The 18,458-nt window shown below is 39.8% G+C and overlaps 1 protein-coding gene across 1 annotated transcript; it reads left to right on the plus strand.

Annotated features, from left to right (window-relative positions):
- Positions 1–422: 422 nt before the first annotated feature.
- LOC140146843 (sodium/glucose cotransporter 4-like) lies at positions 423–18,288 on the plus strand. The gene is made up of 12 exons (XM_072168727.1): positions 423–557; positions 2,050–2,109; positions 2,736–2,840; positions 3,622–3,727; positions 6,266–6,346; positions 8,361–8,569; positions 11,199–11,442; positions 12,209–12,359; positions 13,675–13,843; positions 15,164–15,388; positions 16,347–16,458; positions 17,654–18,288. Exons 1-12 carry the CDS (start codon positions 438–440, stop codon positions 17,863–17,865), a joined length of 1,794 nt encoding a protein of 597 aa, XP_072024828.1. The 5' UTR covers positions 423–437; the 3' UTR covers positions 17,866–18,288.
- Positions 18,289–18,458: the final 170 nt, after the last annotated feature.

Below are 18,458 nucleotides of genomic sequence, written 5' to 3' on the forward strand. Positions count from 1 at the left end.
TCAATAATAAATAGATAAATCAATCAATCAACGAACGAACGAATAAACGAATAAACGAATAAACGAATAAACGAATAAATGAATAAATGAATAAATGAATAAATGAATGAATGAATGAATGAATGAATGAATGAATGAATGAATGAATGAATGAATGAATGAATGAATAAATAAATAAATAAATGTAGTGGAAATGGTGGTACGGAATGTGCGGCAGATTCGGGGTACAATTTCAGCCATTTAAGTTTAGATCAGGGTTTTATTTTAGCAAAAGTTCCAACTTTTTTCCAAAAATCAACAGAAAATTCATCAAAGTTGGTATAATATTGTCAAATTTGGTTTAAAGTCAGGTAATTTTACCTATTTCTCTGAATTAACAGGCATCTTTCCAATCCAGCAGAAGTACTTTAAAAGGATACTTCTTAGCGGGTAAGAACATGATATGGCTTCCCATAGGAGCGTCTCTGTTCTCCAGTAATATTGGTAGTGGACATTTTATAGGACTAGCAGGAACAGGTGCAGCGTCTGGACTCGCTGTGGGATCATTTGAATTCAATGTAAGTACGTTAGTTATCATGATGATCAGTAGTAGATATGTACCGATGACCCGTTTTATCATATCGATATATCGTAGCGCTGTCGGTGCACCGATAGGTACCGATGACCCGTTTTATCATATCGATATATCGTAGCGCTGTTGGTGCCCCGATATGTACCGATGAACCGTTTTATCATATCGATATATCGTAGCGTTATCGGTGGCCCGATAGGTACCGATGACCCGTTTTGTCATATCGATATATCGTAGCGCTGTCGGTGCACCGATAGGTACCGATGACCCGTTGTATCATATCGATATATCGTAGCGCTATCGGTGCCCCGATATGTACCGATGACCCGTTTTATCATATCGATATATCGTAGCGCTATCGGTGCCCCGATATGTACCGATGACCCGTTTTATCATATCGATATATCGTAGCGCTGTCGGTCCTCCAAGAGGAACCGATGGCCCTTCTATCGTACCCTGGAAATGTAATAAATTGTATCGAGCGTAACTTCAGTGCTATCGTATTTTATTTGAATAAAAACTGATACCACCATATAAATGTTTCGGCTGTGATAGGAATTAGAGCTATTGGCACCTATCGGGCATCGATCGCGCTATGGGACCAAACTAATGAAACATAGTGCCTTAGATTTTACGCATTACGCCCAGAACAACAATGTATTCATTATTCGGCATATACAGTGGTCGTTTTTAGTTTCTCATCCTCGTTATGAACATCTCAAAAGACATTTTAGGAATGATCCCTTTGCCTTTGTGATTGCGGACTCCTTAATGACGTATCATCGAAACACAGTGAAGATGTGCGAATTGAAAATACTTTAATATTGCAATGATGATTTAGGGTTTCGGGCCCATTACGAAACGGTAAATTGTAATGTTAATTATTGGTCTTTCACGTGATGCGTTTCAACAAATCACAGTGCGCGATTTCGTAGGGGTCATATAATTCCAATTAACATCCAGACGGATTTTATTACAACTAACTAATCAAATGACAGAATTTTAACGCCAAACCCTACAGACAAATCCAATTTCATGCATTCCTACACCTCATTGGCAGCCATGGCTGGGTCCCCGCTGAGTATATCTTACCTAAAATGTGAAATGATGTCTCCTTGGCGGGAATTTAAACTGCATTCCATCACCCGTGTTACACTTAGACAAAAGAATGATGAAAGTTTACAACACAATACAATATAACATCGATTTTTAAGCGGCTTTAATCCACCCAGTTGGGCAGTCACAACACCAGCTTGGTGCACCGGGGACCCAATAATGGCCGACCAAATCCTGACCATCAGACTTGGCTCGTTGGATGGATTCGTCTATAGTCTTGCATGTCTAGTATTGCATCTTATTTTATACTCCATCGCTCAGTGACGAGCGATTGGCTTTTGACCAATGATGTAGCGAGCTTTCCCGAACGCAACAAAAAGCGCTCTACCTCATTGGCTAAAAAACTGTTTCCTTTCTTTCAGGCCATGTTTATACTGTTGCTTTTGGGGTGGGTGTTTATTCCGATTTACATGTCCGCTGGGGTGAGTATGGAAGAAGCAAATTAGTTAAGTAAAAATGAGGAGGTTATCAGCGAATATCGTCTGTCTTTTTAACATATTGTATGAAGATAATTGGTAGAATGAGGAACAGGCAAAAGGAGAAGGTGGAGTAGAAGAGGAATAAGGAGAAGGAGTGGGAGATGGCGGAGAAAAAGGTATAAGAGGAATAAAAGAACCTAATGGGGAGGAGGAGTAAGAAGAAAAGAGGGGAGGTAGAGGAGTGTGAAAAATACCAAGTAATAACATGAATGAGGAGGGGCTGGAGAAGAATAAAAGGGAAGAAATAAGGCGAGGGGGAGAGGAAGGGAAGAAGAAAGTAGACGAAGAGGAAAAGGAAGGTAAGAGAGAAGAAGAAGACGAAGAAGAAGAAGAAACGAAAAAGGAGAAAGAGGAAGTCGAGGAAGAAGAAGGAGTAGAAAGAAAAGGAAGAACAGAGAAGACGAAGAGGAGGGAAAATAGAGAAAGAAGGAGATAAAGAAGAAGAAGAAAATGAATAACAAGGAATACAAGAGGACGAGGAAGAAGAAAAAGACGAATAAGAGGAAGAAGAAAGTAGAAGCAACCATTGAATGATTTTCGGAGCGATATTTCATATTTTGCATGCACAGGTTTATACTATGCCTGAATATCTGCGTAAGCGATTTGGTGGTCAGCGAGTACGTGTCTATTTGGCTTGCTTGGCACTCGTTCTGTCTGTCCTCACAAAAATATCCGTAAGTATCATAAGAACGATAATTTTGTAAGCATTGGTAAGGTTCCCAGCAAACAACCATAACGTTTTACAGAAAATGTTTTTAAACGTTTTTAACCCGATATTTAAAAATATCAGGTTATAAAAGGGTATAAAAACGTTTCCATAACATTCATAAAACGTTTTTGAAAACGTGATGCAAAATATTCTAACAGAATGTTCATGATGTTTTTCAACTGTTGACAAAATATAGTTTGGTTTGGGTAGGGATGTGCTGCTGAGAATTTGAAAGTGGACCCATCCATATACCAATTTCCCAAGAAATTTTAACCCATTTAGGGACCGTTCACAAACACTTGTAAGGGGGGGCCTGATGCAAAAAAATTTTCGCGAAAATTTTTCGCCCCCCCCCTTTACAGACCTCGAAAATTTCAAGGCCCCCTTTTTCGACATGAAAATTATCGGTCAACCCCATAGAAAAGCATATTCCCAGGAAAAATCGTGGTCATTTTTTAAGGCCCCCCTTACGAGGGTCAAAAAATTTCAGGGCCCCCCCTTTTTGCATCAGCCCCCCCTTACAAGTGTTTGTGAACGGTCCCTTATCCCTTACACATACTATACCAAAAGTCCAAATTTGCATAACTTAAGGTAAATTGCCAAAGTTTTTACAACTTTACCAAAGTTTCTTGGGCTTTCTTTTGAAATCGCAAATTTGGGCAACTCTTGTAATTTGCATCCAAGCTGGCCACCGGACGGCATCTTGTAAATTGAACTTTTGAATCACTTCTTTTTCCTTTTGACAGGTTGATATATATTCAGGTGCTCTTTTTATTGAATTAGCCCTGGGCTGGAATTTATACGTGGCCATAGTCGCCCTTTTGGCCATAACAGCAATATACACCGTAGCAGGTAAGGGGTTAACAAGCGGTATTTGCACTGAAATATTGAAGTTAAGCTGGCACACAAGATGAATGGTACGGGTCAGTGGCGACGGAAGCATTAAAATTTAGGGGCGAGCATAATATTTGGACCAGTATTACTGGAACATTTGACAGCGAAGCGCGCGAAAACAATTCCATTTCAGACTAGTTTAGCACAAAATGAAGGTGAATTTTGCTATTTGGTTGGTCAATGCGCGTTTTAGCGCTCAAAAGTATGTAATTTTGCCCTAATTTGGTCCAAAACACTGTGTGTTCGGGCTAAAGAGTAAGATGCCCAGGGCAATTATAGCTTTATTTTTTCTTCTTTTAGAATATTTTAGGGTTCCGCCCCTGAAAAAATTCAGGGGACGTGCCCCTCCCGTCCCCACTTCCACCGCCTGTGGTTCGATAAAAAAGACCCCAAGGCTTGATGTGATTAAGGGGTATTATGTTCCCCAATGGTATGGTTTTTATCGGGAGGGAGAAAACATCCAAAACTTTAGTTTGATATAATTATTATTGGCTCTTAACTCAGGAATCACAATATGTATAGGCCCTAATATTAAAAAGAACGCTGCAGTTTTTAGTTTACTTACTAAAGGTGGAAAGATAAGGCTACAATGAAGAAAAACAGAGAAAAAGCGCGGCCCTTTTTCTGGTTTTCCCATAAAAGGTTCCAAAAAGGGTTCTAAAGTATCCTCATGAGAGAACCTAGACTGGCCCCCAGTCTCGGTTCGGTTCCATCTCTGGATAATGTAACAATAAATAATTACGTAGTGCCCTATGAAAAAAAATGCCAACTCCCCCCCCCCTTATTTTCTTCAATGCCAAAAACCCATTCCTCTTCATCCACAAATCGACGCCACTAATTACACCCACCACAGTCAACCATGCAGCAATATAGAAATATACTCGTATTATAAGTGAACGCGAAAGTCCATTGAGCGCTAATAACAATAAATAATTACGTAATGCCCTATGAAAAAAAAATGCCAACTCCCCCCCTTATTTTCTTCAATGCCAAAAACCCATTCCTCTTCATCCACAAATCGACGCCACTAATTACACCCACCACAGTCAACCATGCAGCAATATAGAAATATACTCGTATTATAAGTGAACGCGAAAGTCCATTGAGCGCTGATTCCGAGACTGGTCCAATCTGTTAGAGATCTCACTTCCAAATATTCGTTCAACGAAGCACGGTGATTCTGATGTCAATTACGAAAGCCCCGCCCCAGTTTCAATTCAAATATGGTAGCACAAAGCTATGCCGCGGGATGTGACGCAAGATCGGATGGGACACTTGTCAACAACTGAGAGGTATTGAGCTCCTTAAAGTGGCACGCGTCTGATAGACCCATGGTACGCGCAATAATAAAAGGCAACCACTCGACTAGGACTTAGGCCTATTGTCCATATTTCGTATATTATCGCGTGCGGTTTGCAAATGTTTGCACATTATTTAACTAGGGAAGCCTTTTCAAATATCCCCGCGCTGCCAAGCTGCGTTGATTGGTCGGATACAATATCGTTGTTTAGTCGCTTACACAAACGTTAATGTAGTGAAAACATGGACGTGGTATATAGAAAGATTGCGTGACTCCAAATCCGTAAAAGTGAACTCCCAGCATTTTGTGGGAACTGGAAGTCAAATTGCTTACAGACTGGGAGGGTCCATGTATTGGGTTGATTTTTAATGCTATGTAATCTACATTACCAGTCGTTCTCCATGGACCCGAGTATTGGGTTGATTTTTAATGCTATGTAATCTACATTACCAGTCGTTCTCCATGGACCCGAGGGAGGGTCTAGAGAGAACCCTCACAATTAAAACAGAAAAAGGTTGGTCCATACACCCGGCCCTATTATACGGAAGACATGACTAATACGAGGTGTGTGAATTTCAAACGGGGTTTCCTGAATGAGTGAGTCCATTTGAAATCTACACCCCTTATGTAGGAGATTAAGGTCATGTGTACCATGGTGGTGTATGGATTTCAACAGGAATAGCATAATTGCTCGCCCTCTGTATGCTATTAGGCCTACCTCTTGTCTTGCTGAAATGCTTTTGTTTTGTGCTTATGAATAATACTTATTTCATTACTGGTCGAATAAGATAGGATTTCAGTCTTAGGCACGTTGACACAGCCACACAATAGGACTGCATGGGTTGAATCTCCGGTCGAAGCAGGTAGTCGAATTCAGCAGGCAATCATGCATGCAGGCTTATAGGCTTGAAACACTAAGGTACTGCCATTGATTGGTTTGAGGGTTAGGATTAGGGTTGTGAACAGGCTTTAGGGTTAGGAATCACTTACACAAAATAATAACATGAAGGTTGGACCCCCCACAAGTAGCTTGTTGAATCAAATACTAGCTAGTTAGCTAGCTAGAGAGGGCTCAAACATGATCAAAACGGTCGTCAGAAAAGTTTCTAAGTTTTATAGAACCGAAATCCTATCGTGATCGACCAGTAAAATATCTCCTCCATTTATATCCATGTAATAATTTGTCATTGTTTTAGGTGGTTTGGCTGCTGTTATTTATACGGATACTCTTCAAACGGTGATCATGTTAATCGGTGCATTTGTGTTAATGGTTTTGAGTAAGTGGTCAGCATTATTCTTTAGCTTTATCTTTATATTTTAAGGTATGCATAATTAAAAGATAATGACGTAACAGTATTATGATGCGAATTTTAAAAGCCCATTCAGCGATTTGTTCTTTCGGAAAACGTAAAAATCATCCAAGTTCAACTGTGTGCACCTTTGTTAGTATAGTACAGTCATGGACAAAAGTTTGGAATATTTTTATTTTTTTACATCTAGCTTTGTTTTTCAGTGCAGATTTCTTACCAGTAATGACCCGTCAGCCATGCAAAATGGATCACGGATGTCTGGCAAGGTCTTAGGTACCATTCCATATCACACATTACGTAATGTAACACAATGGCTTCTTATACCTCACCAATGAGCCATCGGCCATTCTTTTCGCAGTTATTTCAGGGATATGAGTCATAAGGTTACATTGGCTTTTGCATTATCGTCTGAAGAAACCAGCTTTTTCTGATCATGGGGTTCGAGTTGAGCGCATATTTATACGCCCGCGTCATTGACTTACGTATGCGGCTACAAATAGAAGGACATTGGTGCCGCTTTAGGAATTACACAAGGTGCAGTTTCTAAAATTTTGAAGATAAGTCGAGAGACCGGAACTACTACACCTAGACCAAGGCCAGGTCGGCCCCGACAGACAACCGCCACGAAAGATCAATCTCTCTCGAGACTTTGCCGCAATGGGCGCACAAACCTGCATCTCAGCTACGAACAGAATGGCTGAGGTCCATAAACGTGCCTGTTACCAGGAAACTTGTGAACAATATTGGTTAGCGCAGGTTTTCGCGCAAGATGACCAATAAGAAATCCGGTACTTCTGCAAAGACATCGGCATGCGCGCATGCGTTGGTCACAGAGACACAGGGATTTGACAGTAGGCCACTGGCGTATTGTGATCTTCAGTGACGAGGCCCGGACCATCATCTACAGGCAATATGGCCGATTCAAGGTCCGAAGACAGAGCCCGACACGTGAGGGAATTCCTTGAAAATGAGAATGGAGAACACCTGGACTGACCGGCTTTGAGTCTGGATATGTACTCTATAGAGACCTTATGGGTAGAAGTATCCCGCAGGCTATACGTAACATGAACAACAACCAATCACCATGCAGGAACTTAAACACGTCCTTATTGCCTTCTGGCGAGATATTTCCACAAGGAACCTTGGCAAACCTGGTCGAGAGAATGCCACGTCGCGTACGTGACCTTGAGCTGGCAAGGGGTGGACACGCCAAATATTGAGTTGGGTTTTCTCAAGCATGAGACTTATCTGAACATGTCACAGTGAGAGTTTAAGTGTTTGTTTAAACAATAAAGTTTGCTAGTGTCTTTAATCTCATTTTGTGATACAAAGAGACCGCCAAAAAAGTGTTGCAATTGTGTGATCCTTTCATTGTAATTCGCTTCCTCGGGTAATTCTTTGTTTAATTGACAAACTGTGTGATGGAAACATCAAAGGACATTTTGTACCTTTCAATTAAATTCAACTGAGCACTACTCCAGAACAATAAACCTGTTCCTAATATGATTAAAAACTGCATTTGATACCAAAATAAAATATTCCAAACTTTTGTCCATGACTGTAGTATGTGCTAACATTGTGGTCTAAAGCATATTAACCTTTATATACGTGTTATAGCTGAGCTTAAACTTCACGCGCGTCTCCGGGCCGGGAGATAAATAGCGCGAATCAACCTGTTCAATATTGTTAACACCTCTCACGGTGTGGCATAATGGGCTGTTCCATTTGGGCTGTGGAAGATTTTTGCGATATCTTCTACAGTAAATTTTTAAAATGGAATTAGCACACAACTTTATTTGAAATTCATCCTCCCTCTGTGGAAGATTCAGATTGAATCTTTCCCAGAGGATGGAATTCAAATGGAGCTGATGCCTAATGTGTCCATTTCATTTGTAATTAATTCATACTTCCTTGTGGAAGATATTTCCAAAATCTGGAATAACTTATAGTGTGAATTTAAATGGAATAACCTAATTTGAAGGTTTCCAGGAGGTCCCATACAACGAGCTGCACGTGAAGTACTTCCAAGCCGTGTCGAACCAAACACTGAAGGATCCGACCACTGGATGCGGTTACCCAAGAGAGGATGCTTTCAACATATTCAGAGATCCTAAGACGTCTGATTTACCGTGGCCAGGGATGGTGTTTGGTATATCGATCTCATCCATTTGGTATTGGTGTACTGATCAGGTATGGGGATGCTGAATGTTGGCCCTGTAATCCTGGCCCTGTGAATCAAATGTACAAAATACTCGTGTTGGGCGAATAAACTAGTGCTCTAATCGTCTTCCTTTGTATGCCCCTGACTGGGCGTTCCACAAGGATCTGCTGTTGGCCGGTCATTATCTATTCTGTTTTTGCTGCAGGCGCGTAGCTGGGCACACAAACTCTTATTCTTATTCGACGGGGACTTTTTCAACTTTTCACACTAATTTTTGTGTGGGGGCAACCTTTTGCAAAAAAAGAAAAAAAGAGAGAGAAAGAGAGAGTCCTTTTTCCGCATCCACCCTAATCGGCTGCTAATGCTTGCATGTAGCATGAGTGATATTGAATGCAGTTTTTATATTTTGACAATAATGTCAACATAAGATGTCAATTACATTAATAATGTATATGTATATACATTATTATTATTATATGATTTTTTATACGCTCTCCCTTTTGGGATTGAGCACTTTATTCAAAAGATAGTCTAACTTGAGTAAAATGTTGTTATTACGCTCCTGTTTTGCAGTTGAGCACTTTCTGACTATCTCCGATAGATAGACTGACTCTGAATAGACTTTGGCTGTGTTGACACCATGGAATGTATATTCTTTCACATTCCTAAGAGATGGTAGTCCACCCAAAGCATTTCATCGTGTGAAGACAATGCTGTAATTTGTATAAATCCTAACTCACTAGCTCCATGTGCTAGCTTGTTTTTTGTTATGATTTTGTTTGAAGGTACTGGATGCTGGAGATTATGTAACTGGCGCAAATAGCCATAGTAGCTGAAGGCGCCATTAAACCCAAAGAAAGAAAGAAAGACAAAGCATTTCATCGTGTCGTCTGACGATTGCCTTATAGGCATGAAACTCAGAGTAACGACTACCTATTCTGGAAGGTCTGTTCTTTGAATTTTTATACGCTCTCCCTTTTGGGATTGAGCATTTTATTCAAAAGATAGTCTAACTTGAGTAAAATGTTGTTATTACGCTCCTGTTTTGCAGTTGAGCACTTTCTGACTATCTCCGATAGATAGACTGACTCTGAATAGACTTTGGCTGTGTTGACACCATGGAATGTATATTCTTTCACATTCCTAAGAGATGGTAGCAAGGGGGTGACACTAACTTCACGGTTGTTCTATTAGCAACGCAAAACCTATGAAAAATTCCGCTGGTTTACTAGCTAGAAAGTGAGGCCAGTTATCGATCCGTTATGAATAATTCATGTTCGACCCCTTGGATCATGTTAATTGATATTGGCAAATAACAACGTTGTTAGTTTTGCGAACTTTGCCTGTTCAAGAGAGTATAGCACGCCCCCAATACATCTGGGCACAAACTAGGCGAAAACGATCCAGTTTAATGAAATGGCGGACGGGTATTCCCATCAGGCACCAGTGATATGTTTTTTTCAAAGAAAGTCTACTAATTTGATATGAAATGACATTTTGCAATAGCAAAGTCAAAATTAGGACTTGAGGTCAATAATATGAAGGAAATACGTGACAGAGGCAAGGTGTGAAACACAAGTAGTATTTGAAGTTAAAATAACCTTTGATACCCGACCTGACCTTCCATAGCTTTCCATCGTGGCGCCTTATTCGTCTTTATGTATTTCTATTATGCTCTCAAGTAAAATAAAATACCAATCTGCACTAAGCAGACAGAATGTTACTTGGCTCCCAGCATGAATTATTGATTTTATACGGAGGTAAAGAAATACACAGTTGCCTGCAAGCCGTGCACCATACTCCAAATACTTAAGGTAAATCAGAATAATGGTCACATGTTGACATATCATGTGTTCGGGAAATCACGTGGCAACATTTTAAGATTTCAGACTTGTTTACAAGTTAAATTGTCATTTGTATTATTGATTATTTATCTTTGTTAATTAATATATCTTTTAAATGCTGATAAATCGTGGTTGGCTGCCCATATTATATGTTAAATTCAACTTTTTATGAATATAATTCTACCACGCAGAGGGGGTCACACAGCATAATTTCACACGACACGATTTAGCTAGATTTGGAGCTCTGCACTTCAAATTCACGTCAATTTCAAAGTTTATACACTTAATATATTTAATATAATACTTATTTTTTTGTTACAACAAACTGGAACACGAAATATACTAGCTTATTACCTATACAGAAAGGGGATTTATACACATTCACTCAGCATGGCGCATCAAGACATTCTCTGTCTGGATAACATGACTGTCGCCCTCAATACGTCTGGGCACAAATTTAAATAACAATACGCTATTTACATATGAATGCGGCCTCATGCTAATTTCTAGTGCCGCTTCCAGGTATTGTTTTATGATGGTAGTCCACCCAAAGCATTTCATCGTGTCGTCTGACGATTGCCTTTTAGGCATGAAACTCAGAGTAACTGGAAGGTCTGTTCTTTGAATTTTTATGTATATACATATGTACATTATATTAACCTGATATTTCTAGGGGCTCGTGCAAGAAAAACCCCATCTGCAATAGCTGCCAGGTGTCATATGTGTACAAAATAGAAATGTAGAAATTGCCAAATGTATACAGGGCCGCTATTGCGGGCCTTCTTGCTCTAATCCACACATATTCTATTTATAGGTTATCGTACAAAGAACTTTGGCAGCCAAATCTTTAGCTCACGCAAAGGGAGGTTGTATCTTCGCCGCACTCCTGAAAATATTGCCCATGTTCATCATCGTATTCCCCGGGATGGTCAGCCGAGTATTATTCCCTGATGAGGTTGCCTGTGCATCCCCTGAAGCCTGTCAAGCCGTGTGTGGTAGCTCCACTGGTTGCTCTAATCTTGCATTTCCTAACTTAGTTCTGAATATTATGCCAATTGGTGAGTAACGATAAAGAATCACCTTTTCTAAGGCACTGCATCCAAATGTGTTGGGTCTTAGGATCTAGCGGCGATGATGCTTCGATGCTTGGTATTACCTATCAACTAATCAAAATTAATGTTAAAATAATTGTATTTGACAATACTTGCATACAAAGATTAAATTAATAATACTAGTAGTTAATAATTTCATAAAATATTAATAATAAGTATCGACAAAGCATCGATGGTCAATCGAAAGATCGAATTTGGGTTCATACCTAGAAGGTTATATTATATGCCGCTATCCCGATAGGTATCTATGATTCTTTCTAAACGTGGAGCCTAATATCATGTTATTATAGTTGCAATTCGTCTGGAAACTCCAGAAATGTGAGGAATGAGCAATTAAAGGGGGAAAGCTGAAATTAGACAAATCCAAGGGTCTTTCAAAACTTGTTTTGATAAAAGTCAGGGGTCTTTCGGCGCTGCCTGGTCTAAATACATGTACAGGCCGGGGGAGCATACCTGTTTGGTCATTTGTGTGGACCCCCTCCCCCTTATCCAAATACCTCTATCCAGGGTCAGAATTGAATTTTATCAATCAATCTTGATTCTTGCAGATTAAATTTCCGGGAATCATTGATTCTTGCAAATCAACTTCTGTGTAAATTACAAAAGTTTGCGACTTTGATTCATCCCAATCTGTCCAGAAGAATATTTGCGATAATCGATTATCAGATTATCGCCGAAATTCTGACCTTCATTCTGTCATTTTCTCCGACAGGTCTTCGTGGTCTCATGTTAGCAGTAATGCTAGCTGCACTCATGAGTTCTTTAACGTCAATTTTTAACAGCAGTAGTACGATCTTCACCATTGACATATACCCACGTATAAGGAAACATGCGACCGAAACAGAGTTGATGGTGGTCGGTAGGTAAGTATTTTGGCCTTGCGTGTTAGCCCACAGGCTTAAACATAAATCATGTAAATGGTCAAAGTTTTGAAATAGTTTCTGTCTCAAGAACCACTGAGCCAAATACTAGGTCTGTTTGTACTCATGAAAATGTACAATGTGAATTTTGAGTTTTAAAGAAAATTGTAATGCATGAAATATGTTGTCTACACAGAGCAACACACAGTTATTACACACAGGGTTATTAAACGGTACTGAGCATAATTAGTGATAATTCGCCAGCGAAGTTACGTATTATGTTACCATATGTCAACGAGATCACGCGCTTGCGTAATGAACCACGATCATCACACAAAGTATATGGCACTCGAAGGCACACCAAAATAGCGTGATCCGGTAACAAAGGGAATTACCTAACCACGTCGATGCTGAATTGAAAAGTGCTACTGGTTTTTATTTGAATAAGAAAGGATAACACTATGCAAATGAGCGATACGTATTGATGGCCCATGATTAGAAAGAACCATCGTTACATATATCGGGGCACCGATAGCGCTATAGGGCCTAACTGAACGTGGTGCTTTATAGATGCCGGTCCCGTCGTGAATTATTTTGACTAGTATGGATCCATAGGTTGTTGGTTCGAACCCCTGTAAATCCTTGGTAGAATTTTAAATCTAATAAATTAAAATTAAGTAAGAAGAAATAATAATAATGGCACTTTGGTGGAATCTAGCTTCATAATACATGTAACACTATACATTATGTATTATAAGTTTGTCCTATTCAAATGTTAACTACGGAAAAAATATTGCGAACCGGTCACATGCTGTTTGAATCTGCGGGAATCTCCCACAATTAGTTGTTTTCTCTCCTCCAAGGCCACAAATTTACTACAAATGTACACCTGCATTTTGCACAATATCTGACAAGACAATCTGACAATACTCTAAATATTTAATATTACAATATAATTTCACCGGCCAAATTTAGAGAAAGCTAGGAAGGCACCCCGTCTAATTTGGTCCCATGGCGCTATCGGTGCCCCGATGATAGGTACCGATGAATCTTTATATCGTATCCTAAATAATTATTTGCATATATTGCTATCCTTCTTTTAATCAAATGAAAAATGAGGGCATTCAAAATATGTTTGTTATTGCGATTGATACTGTAACTTATTCCCTTTCCTGGTTTGAGCAATTAACTAAATGTACTGACCTAACTTTTTTTAAACGATGGTTAGTACGTTTCAGTCATAAGATAAATGTATAAATATAAAGTGAAACAAATATAGCTCCTGCTATCTCACTTGCCATATCCATTTTCTTTCTAGGATCTTCGTGCTAATAATGGTTGGCATCAGTATACTGTGGATTCCTATTATTCAAGCAGCACAGGGAGGCCGTCTGTTTGATTATATTCAATCTATTACCAGCTATCTATCGCCGCCGATATGTGCTGTATTCATCCTGGCTGTCACGTACCATAGGACCAACGAAAATGTAACTATAATATAATTATTATGTCATTAAGTATTAATTTTTTTTCAGTTACATCAATACGCATTTCATTGGGTGCATCTTCAAATTGCGAGCAAACAACTTGCGTACATACGCACTAGGTTTACAAGTTTACAAGTTTTATTTGTCTCTATGCCACCAAACCATTTGGTATAAGAGAGTTACAAGGTTGATATGCCACATAGCAAGCGCGGAAAAGTTGCCACAACTGACAACGCACAACGTCACTGACTCGCCGAGAGTGAAGACACTCTCAGTTACTTGCGTATCCATCAAGTCAAGTCAAGTCAAGCGTGGTAGTGTATTTTGCTCTATTTATGTCTTTGTATCATAATGCCTAAACCAATGCGCAAACTTTTTCGGAATCAGCAAAACTATAGGCCAGGACGTCAGGACAAAAATTTTTTACTCGCTATAAATATTGCAAAATGCTACCACTCGCGGCCATAGATCTTTTCAGCGGCTGATCGGAAATCTTCGGAAATTAGTTTATAAAGATTCCTCCATGAGTCGCCTGCAGTCGTCTGCAATCGACACCCGTCTGGAGAGGGTTAACCATGTTAACAGCTTTAGTGCACAAACTTTTATTTCCATGTCTCGGCGATGACCAGTTGATTAGATTTTCATACCGTCAAGGGACATGTGACCCACATTGGCAATCGCTTATACATCACTGGACCTTGTCCATCAGTCCAGCTTTCCAGAGAGTGACCTTCTTTGGAGGCAATTAGCCGTATAAGTAGTGATGCATACCGAGAGCTACCGAGGAAGGTATGCATGTTGTCTATGGTCGAAGATAATTGATGGTGCGTTAGCGAGCTACAAGCGAGCGCAAAAGGAAGTTTGCAAATAAGCACTGTCAATTTGAGCGCCCCGTGTACGCTCAGATGAGGGATGTCGCCGGGTCCGAACGCGCACGCTGTACCGGTGTCAGCTGAATTCAAGTACGCTTAGTGGGCACAGGAATGGAACATTCCAATCTATGTGTTTATTAATCTATAGTGATATGACAGAATATATCTGCATTCATCTGCATTCCATATATGGATTATCAAAAAACAGGGATGCTGGATCGTAACCACATCATGCCGATCTCTCGCACTCTTTAGAAGAAATGACCTTGATCTTTCATACAGGGCGTGTGAATTTCAAATGAGGTTGCCTGAATGGATGACTTCATTTGATATCTACACTCCCTATATGGGAGATTAAGGTCACGTCTTCCATATAGGGTGTATGAATTTCAAATGGAATTGCCATGTAACATGTGTAATTTGTTCACTTCTCCATGTATTATTTTAGGGAGCTTTCGCGGGGCTTATGGTTGGTCTGCTAGCAGGTGCAATTCGGATGATTCTGGACTTCGTCTATCCTGCACCATATTGTGGTGATAATGACACAAGACCTATAGCAGTACAGAAGCTTCTAAGTGTTCATTACCTCTACTTTGGTATTATGCTGTTTGGCTTGACACTTATTGTGACAGTCATTGTTAGCCTGGTTACAGCGCCTCTAGGCAACAAATATGTAAGTTTTTTCTGCAATAGCAGCCCTACAGACATTTGGCGATTTCTCTATTCTATATCATGTGTATTTTGTACGAATCTGGCAGCAGTGGCGTAACGTCGTACGGGATTGAAAATTTAGAAAATCCCACAGGAAAATCCGAATAACGGCTTGTGCCCCCCAGGGCCGGATTTTCCATTGGGACAGATGGGCCCGTGCCCAGGGCCCCCACATTTTTTGGGCCCCCAAAATTGCCCTGTGCATCTTCCTTTTTAGCCCCAAAACATCATGATTTGGGCCCAAATAGGGTAAAATTGCAAATTTTAGCGCGCTTCGCGCGCACTGGCCACTTATATAGCAACATTTATCTTTATTTTGGGCTAAAATAGTCTGAATTTGGGAATAATTTCGCGCGCTTCACGCGCAAATGTCCTAGCTAAATCCCTCTCTTTAAATCATAATGCTCCCGTCGACACCATCAATCTATACCTAAACCAGAACTTGGCCACTTAAGCGCACATGCCTTCCTCACGGTGAGTTGGGGGCCTCCAAATTTCGGCCCAGGGCCCCCAGAAAGGTAAATCCGGCCCTGGTGCCCCCCCCCCCATCAGGCCCGGTTCCCCCATTCATAGACCCATCTCCACCCCTCGAGATGACTCACACTACGCCACTGCCTGGTAGCTATTGCAGATGTGGACTTCTGCTCTTCGTTTTCATCTTCGGGATTCACTCACATTAACGTTACATTTCTCTGTGAAGAAAAATCGGTGTGTGTGTGTGTGGGGGGGGCTCTCCTCTGGTTGGCTACACCCCAGCCCGGCCCACTCATTGATGCACAATGCAGCTATCCTGTAAGGCTCTTTACAACACACTTGTTCTTTTTATTATTGTAATTTTGTTTTGTTTCATCGCTCTGATGTGTATCGTATCTCGCCCAAACACGGGAGACCTAATTTGAGTATTTGCCTGAATTTTGTAGCTCATTCGCCTAACCTGGTTCACGCGACATCTGAAGAGATCACGTGATGATCTATCGATGTCGTATGTCGATGAAGAAACGGAAGAAAACAAGACAAAGGATCATGAACACGGTAAGGTGCCCCTCTTGATTTCTTATGTAACACATTGTTTTGATAAAACATTTCAAATAAGGATATGATTGCGCCATTTTGGATGTTTCGATACTTAGGTAACCATGGTAACAGAGCAAAATAGGTCAATGTAAATTGAAGTCATAATTATGACTTTTAATCCCCCATAGAATACAAAAATAGGATAGTAAGCGCGTTTTCATTCACCTTATAGATGCGTTGAGTCTTCTGACGTCAATGTTTTGTATGAAAACACACTACGACAATATTTTAAAATGTTTTTTGAAATGTTGTTGAAAACAATTTTTTACAAACATTTTTTTGCCAAATATTTTGTTAAAATATTTGCAGTAGGTAATAACAAATGTTTTTTAATGTTATGAAAACGTCTTATGCCCTATATAATTATGTCCTTTATATTAACCGGTATTTCAACGTTTTCTGATAATCTTTTATAACCTTTTGCGAATGATGTCAAAAACGTTTTGTGTTTGCTGGGACTTTTGTATAATACTCTTGAAACAAATTCATCAGGATCGTTCATAGTTCATTAAAGTAGAACAGGTTCTTTTTCAGGTCCAAGTTTTCCATCACTGGACATGCTGGATGCCTTCACCAAGTCGGCAATGGGGGTGATGATGTAGTCAGCCTCCTTCACAGTTATTTTTCTTCCAGCACTCTCCACTGTAAATACAATTTGCACTTATATTTTGGGCTGCGTCTCATCTATTGGAGCGCGCTCGCAACCGCAGTGCGTAGTTCTTCACTTGCAGAAGTCAGCACTTTAAGGAAGGAAGGAAGGAAGGAAGGAAGGAAGGAAGGAAGTATTCTGGTACTTAGGCCTACTCAGAAATATTTCAATTGTAATCAGGAATCTTGATCACTCTGTTGTGGAGTTTCTAGATGTTTGATGAAACAGCAACACTGTTTGATCTTGATGACGTTTCCAAACTTCCTGGTTGCGTATGAGTTGAACGCAGATCTTGTCTAGTTTGTAAGCCCCCTCATCTTTGTTCATGATATATTGCTCCCTACCAGATTGCCTCCTTCTTGGTCTATCATGATCTGAGCCACCTCCCACCCAATTAAGTGATTTGGGGCTGGTACATGCTCTGCTATTGCCGAGTTATGTTTCTGATGTTGAGACTTTTCTATTGCTATTTAAACTTTATTTTTTATTTTACTCTCTACACAGAGCAACACACAGTGTCCAGAGGTCGCAAAGTGTTAGATTGGTTCTGTGGGACAGGCGGACAGAATGCTCCAGAAATGAGTAAACAAGAACGTTATGAACAACTGTTGACGATGACTGATATCAAGGAAACTAAAAGGGAGAAAGTGATATTGAATTTGGGCGCCATTTGCGTTATGTGCATCAGTGTCTTTTTCTATGCTTATTTTGGATGAGTACAATGACACATTTTTGGCTAAACTTTAGAATACCCTACCAATGTCAAAATTCAGACTTATAATGCACGCTGGGAAATGATGTTGCGGATTTAAACTACCTTATATATTTCGTCTATTTCTTGCACTACAAGTTGGAAAGATACGGATAAAAAGGGGGATCACAGCAAACACACAACGTTTTTAATATAGAAAAGGTTTAAATGACGAGTTATATAAAGGATATAAACACGTTTTATAACATTCAGGAAACATTTTTGAAAACGTGATGAAAAACATTGAAATGTTATTTAACTGTTAACAAAATATTTTGCAAAAACGTCTGCCCAAAATATTTCATCCTTACGTTTAAATACGTATTCATGACCTTTATATAATCCGACATTTTTATGGTATTATAAATGCTTTAAGAACATTGTTGTGTTTGCTGGGTACTATTGTTTCAAGGTAAATTGGCTGAAGTTGGCTGAAATTAGTGAAACAAACAAGGAAACAGAACTCGATTATTGCTTTGTTTATTAAAATAAACACATTTTAGTGTTACACACACCATACATTTTAAATACCTCTATAAGAGGGTCCAGCCCTTTTGA

This window comes from Amphiura filiformis, chromosome 2, assembly GCF_039555335.1.
Source record: "Amphiura filiformis chromosome 2, Afil_fr2py, whole genome shotgun sequence".
Taxonomy (NCBI): Eukaryota; Metazoa; Echinodermata; class Ophiuroidea; order Amphilepidida; family Amphiuridae; genus Amphiura; species Amphiura filiformis.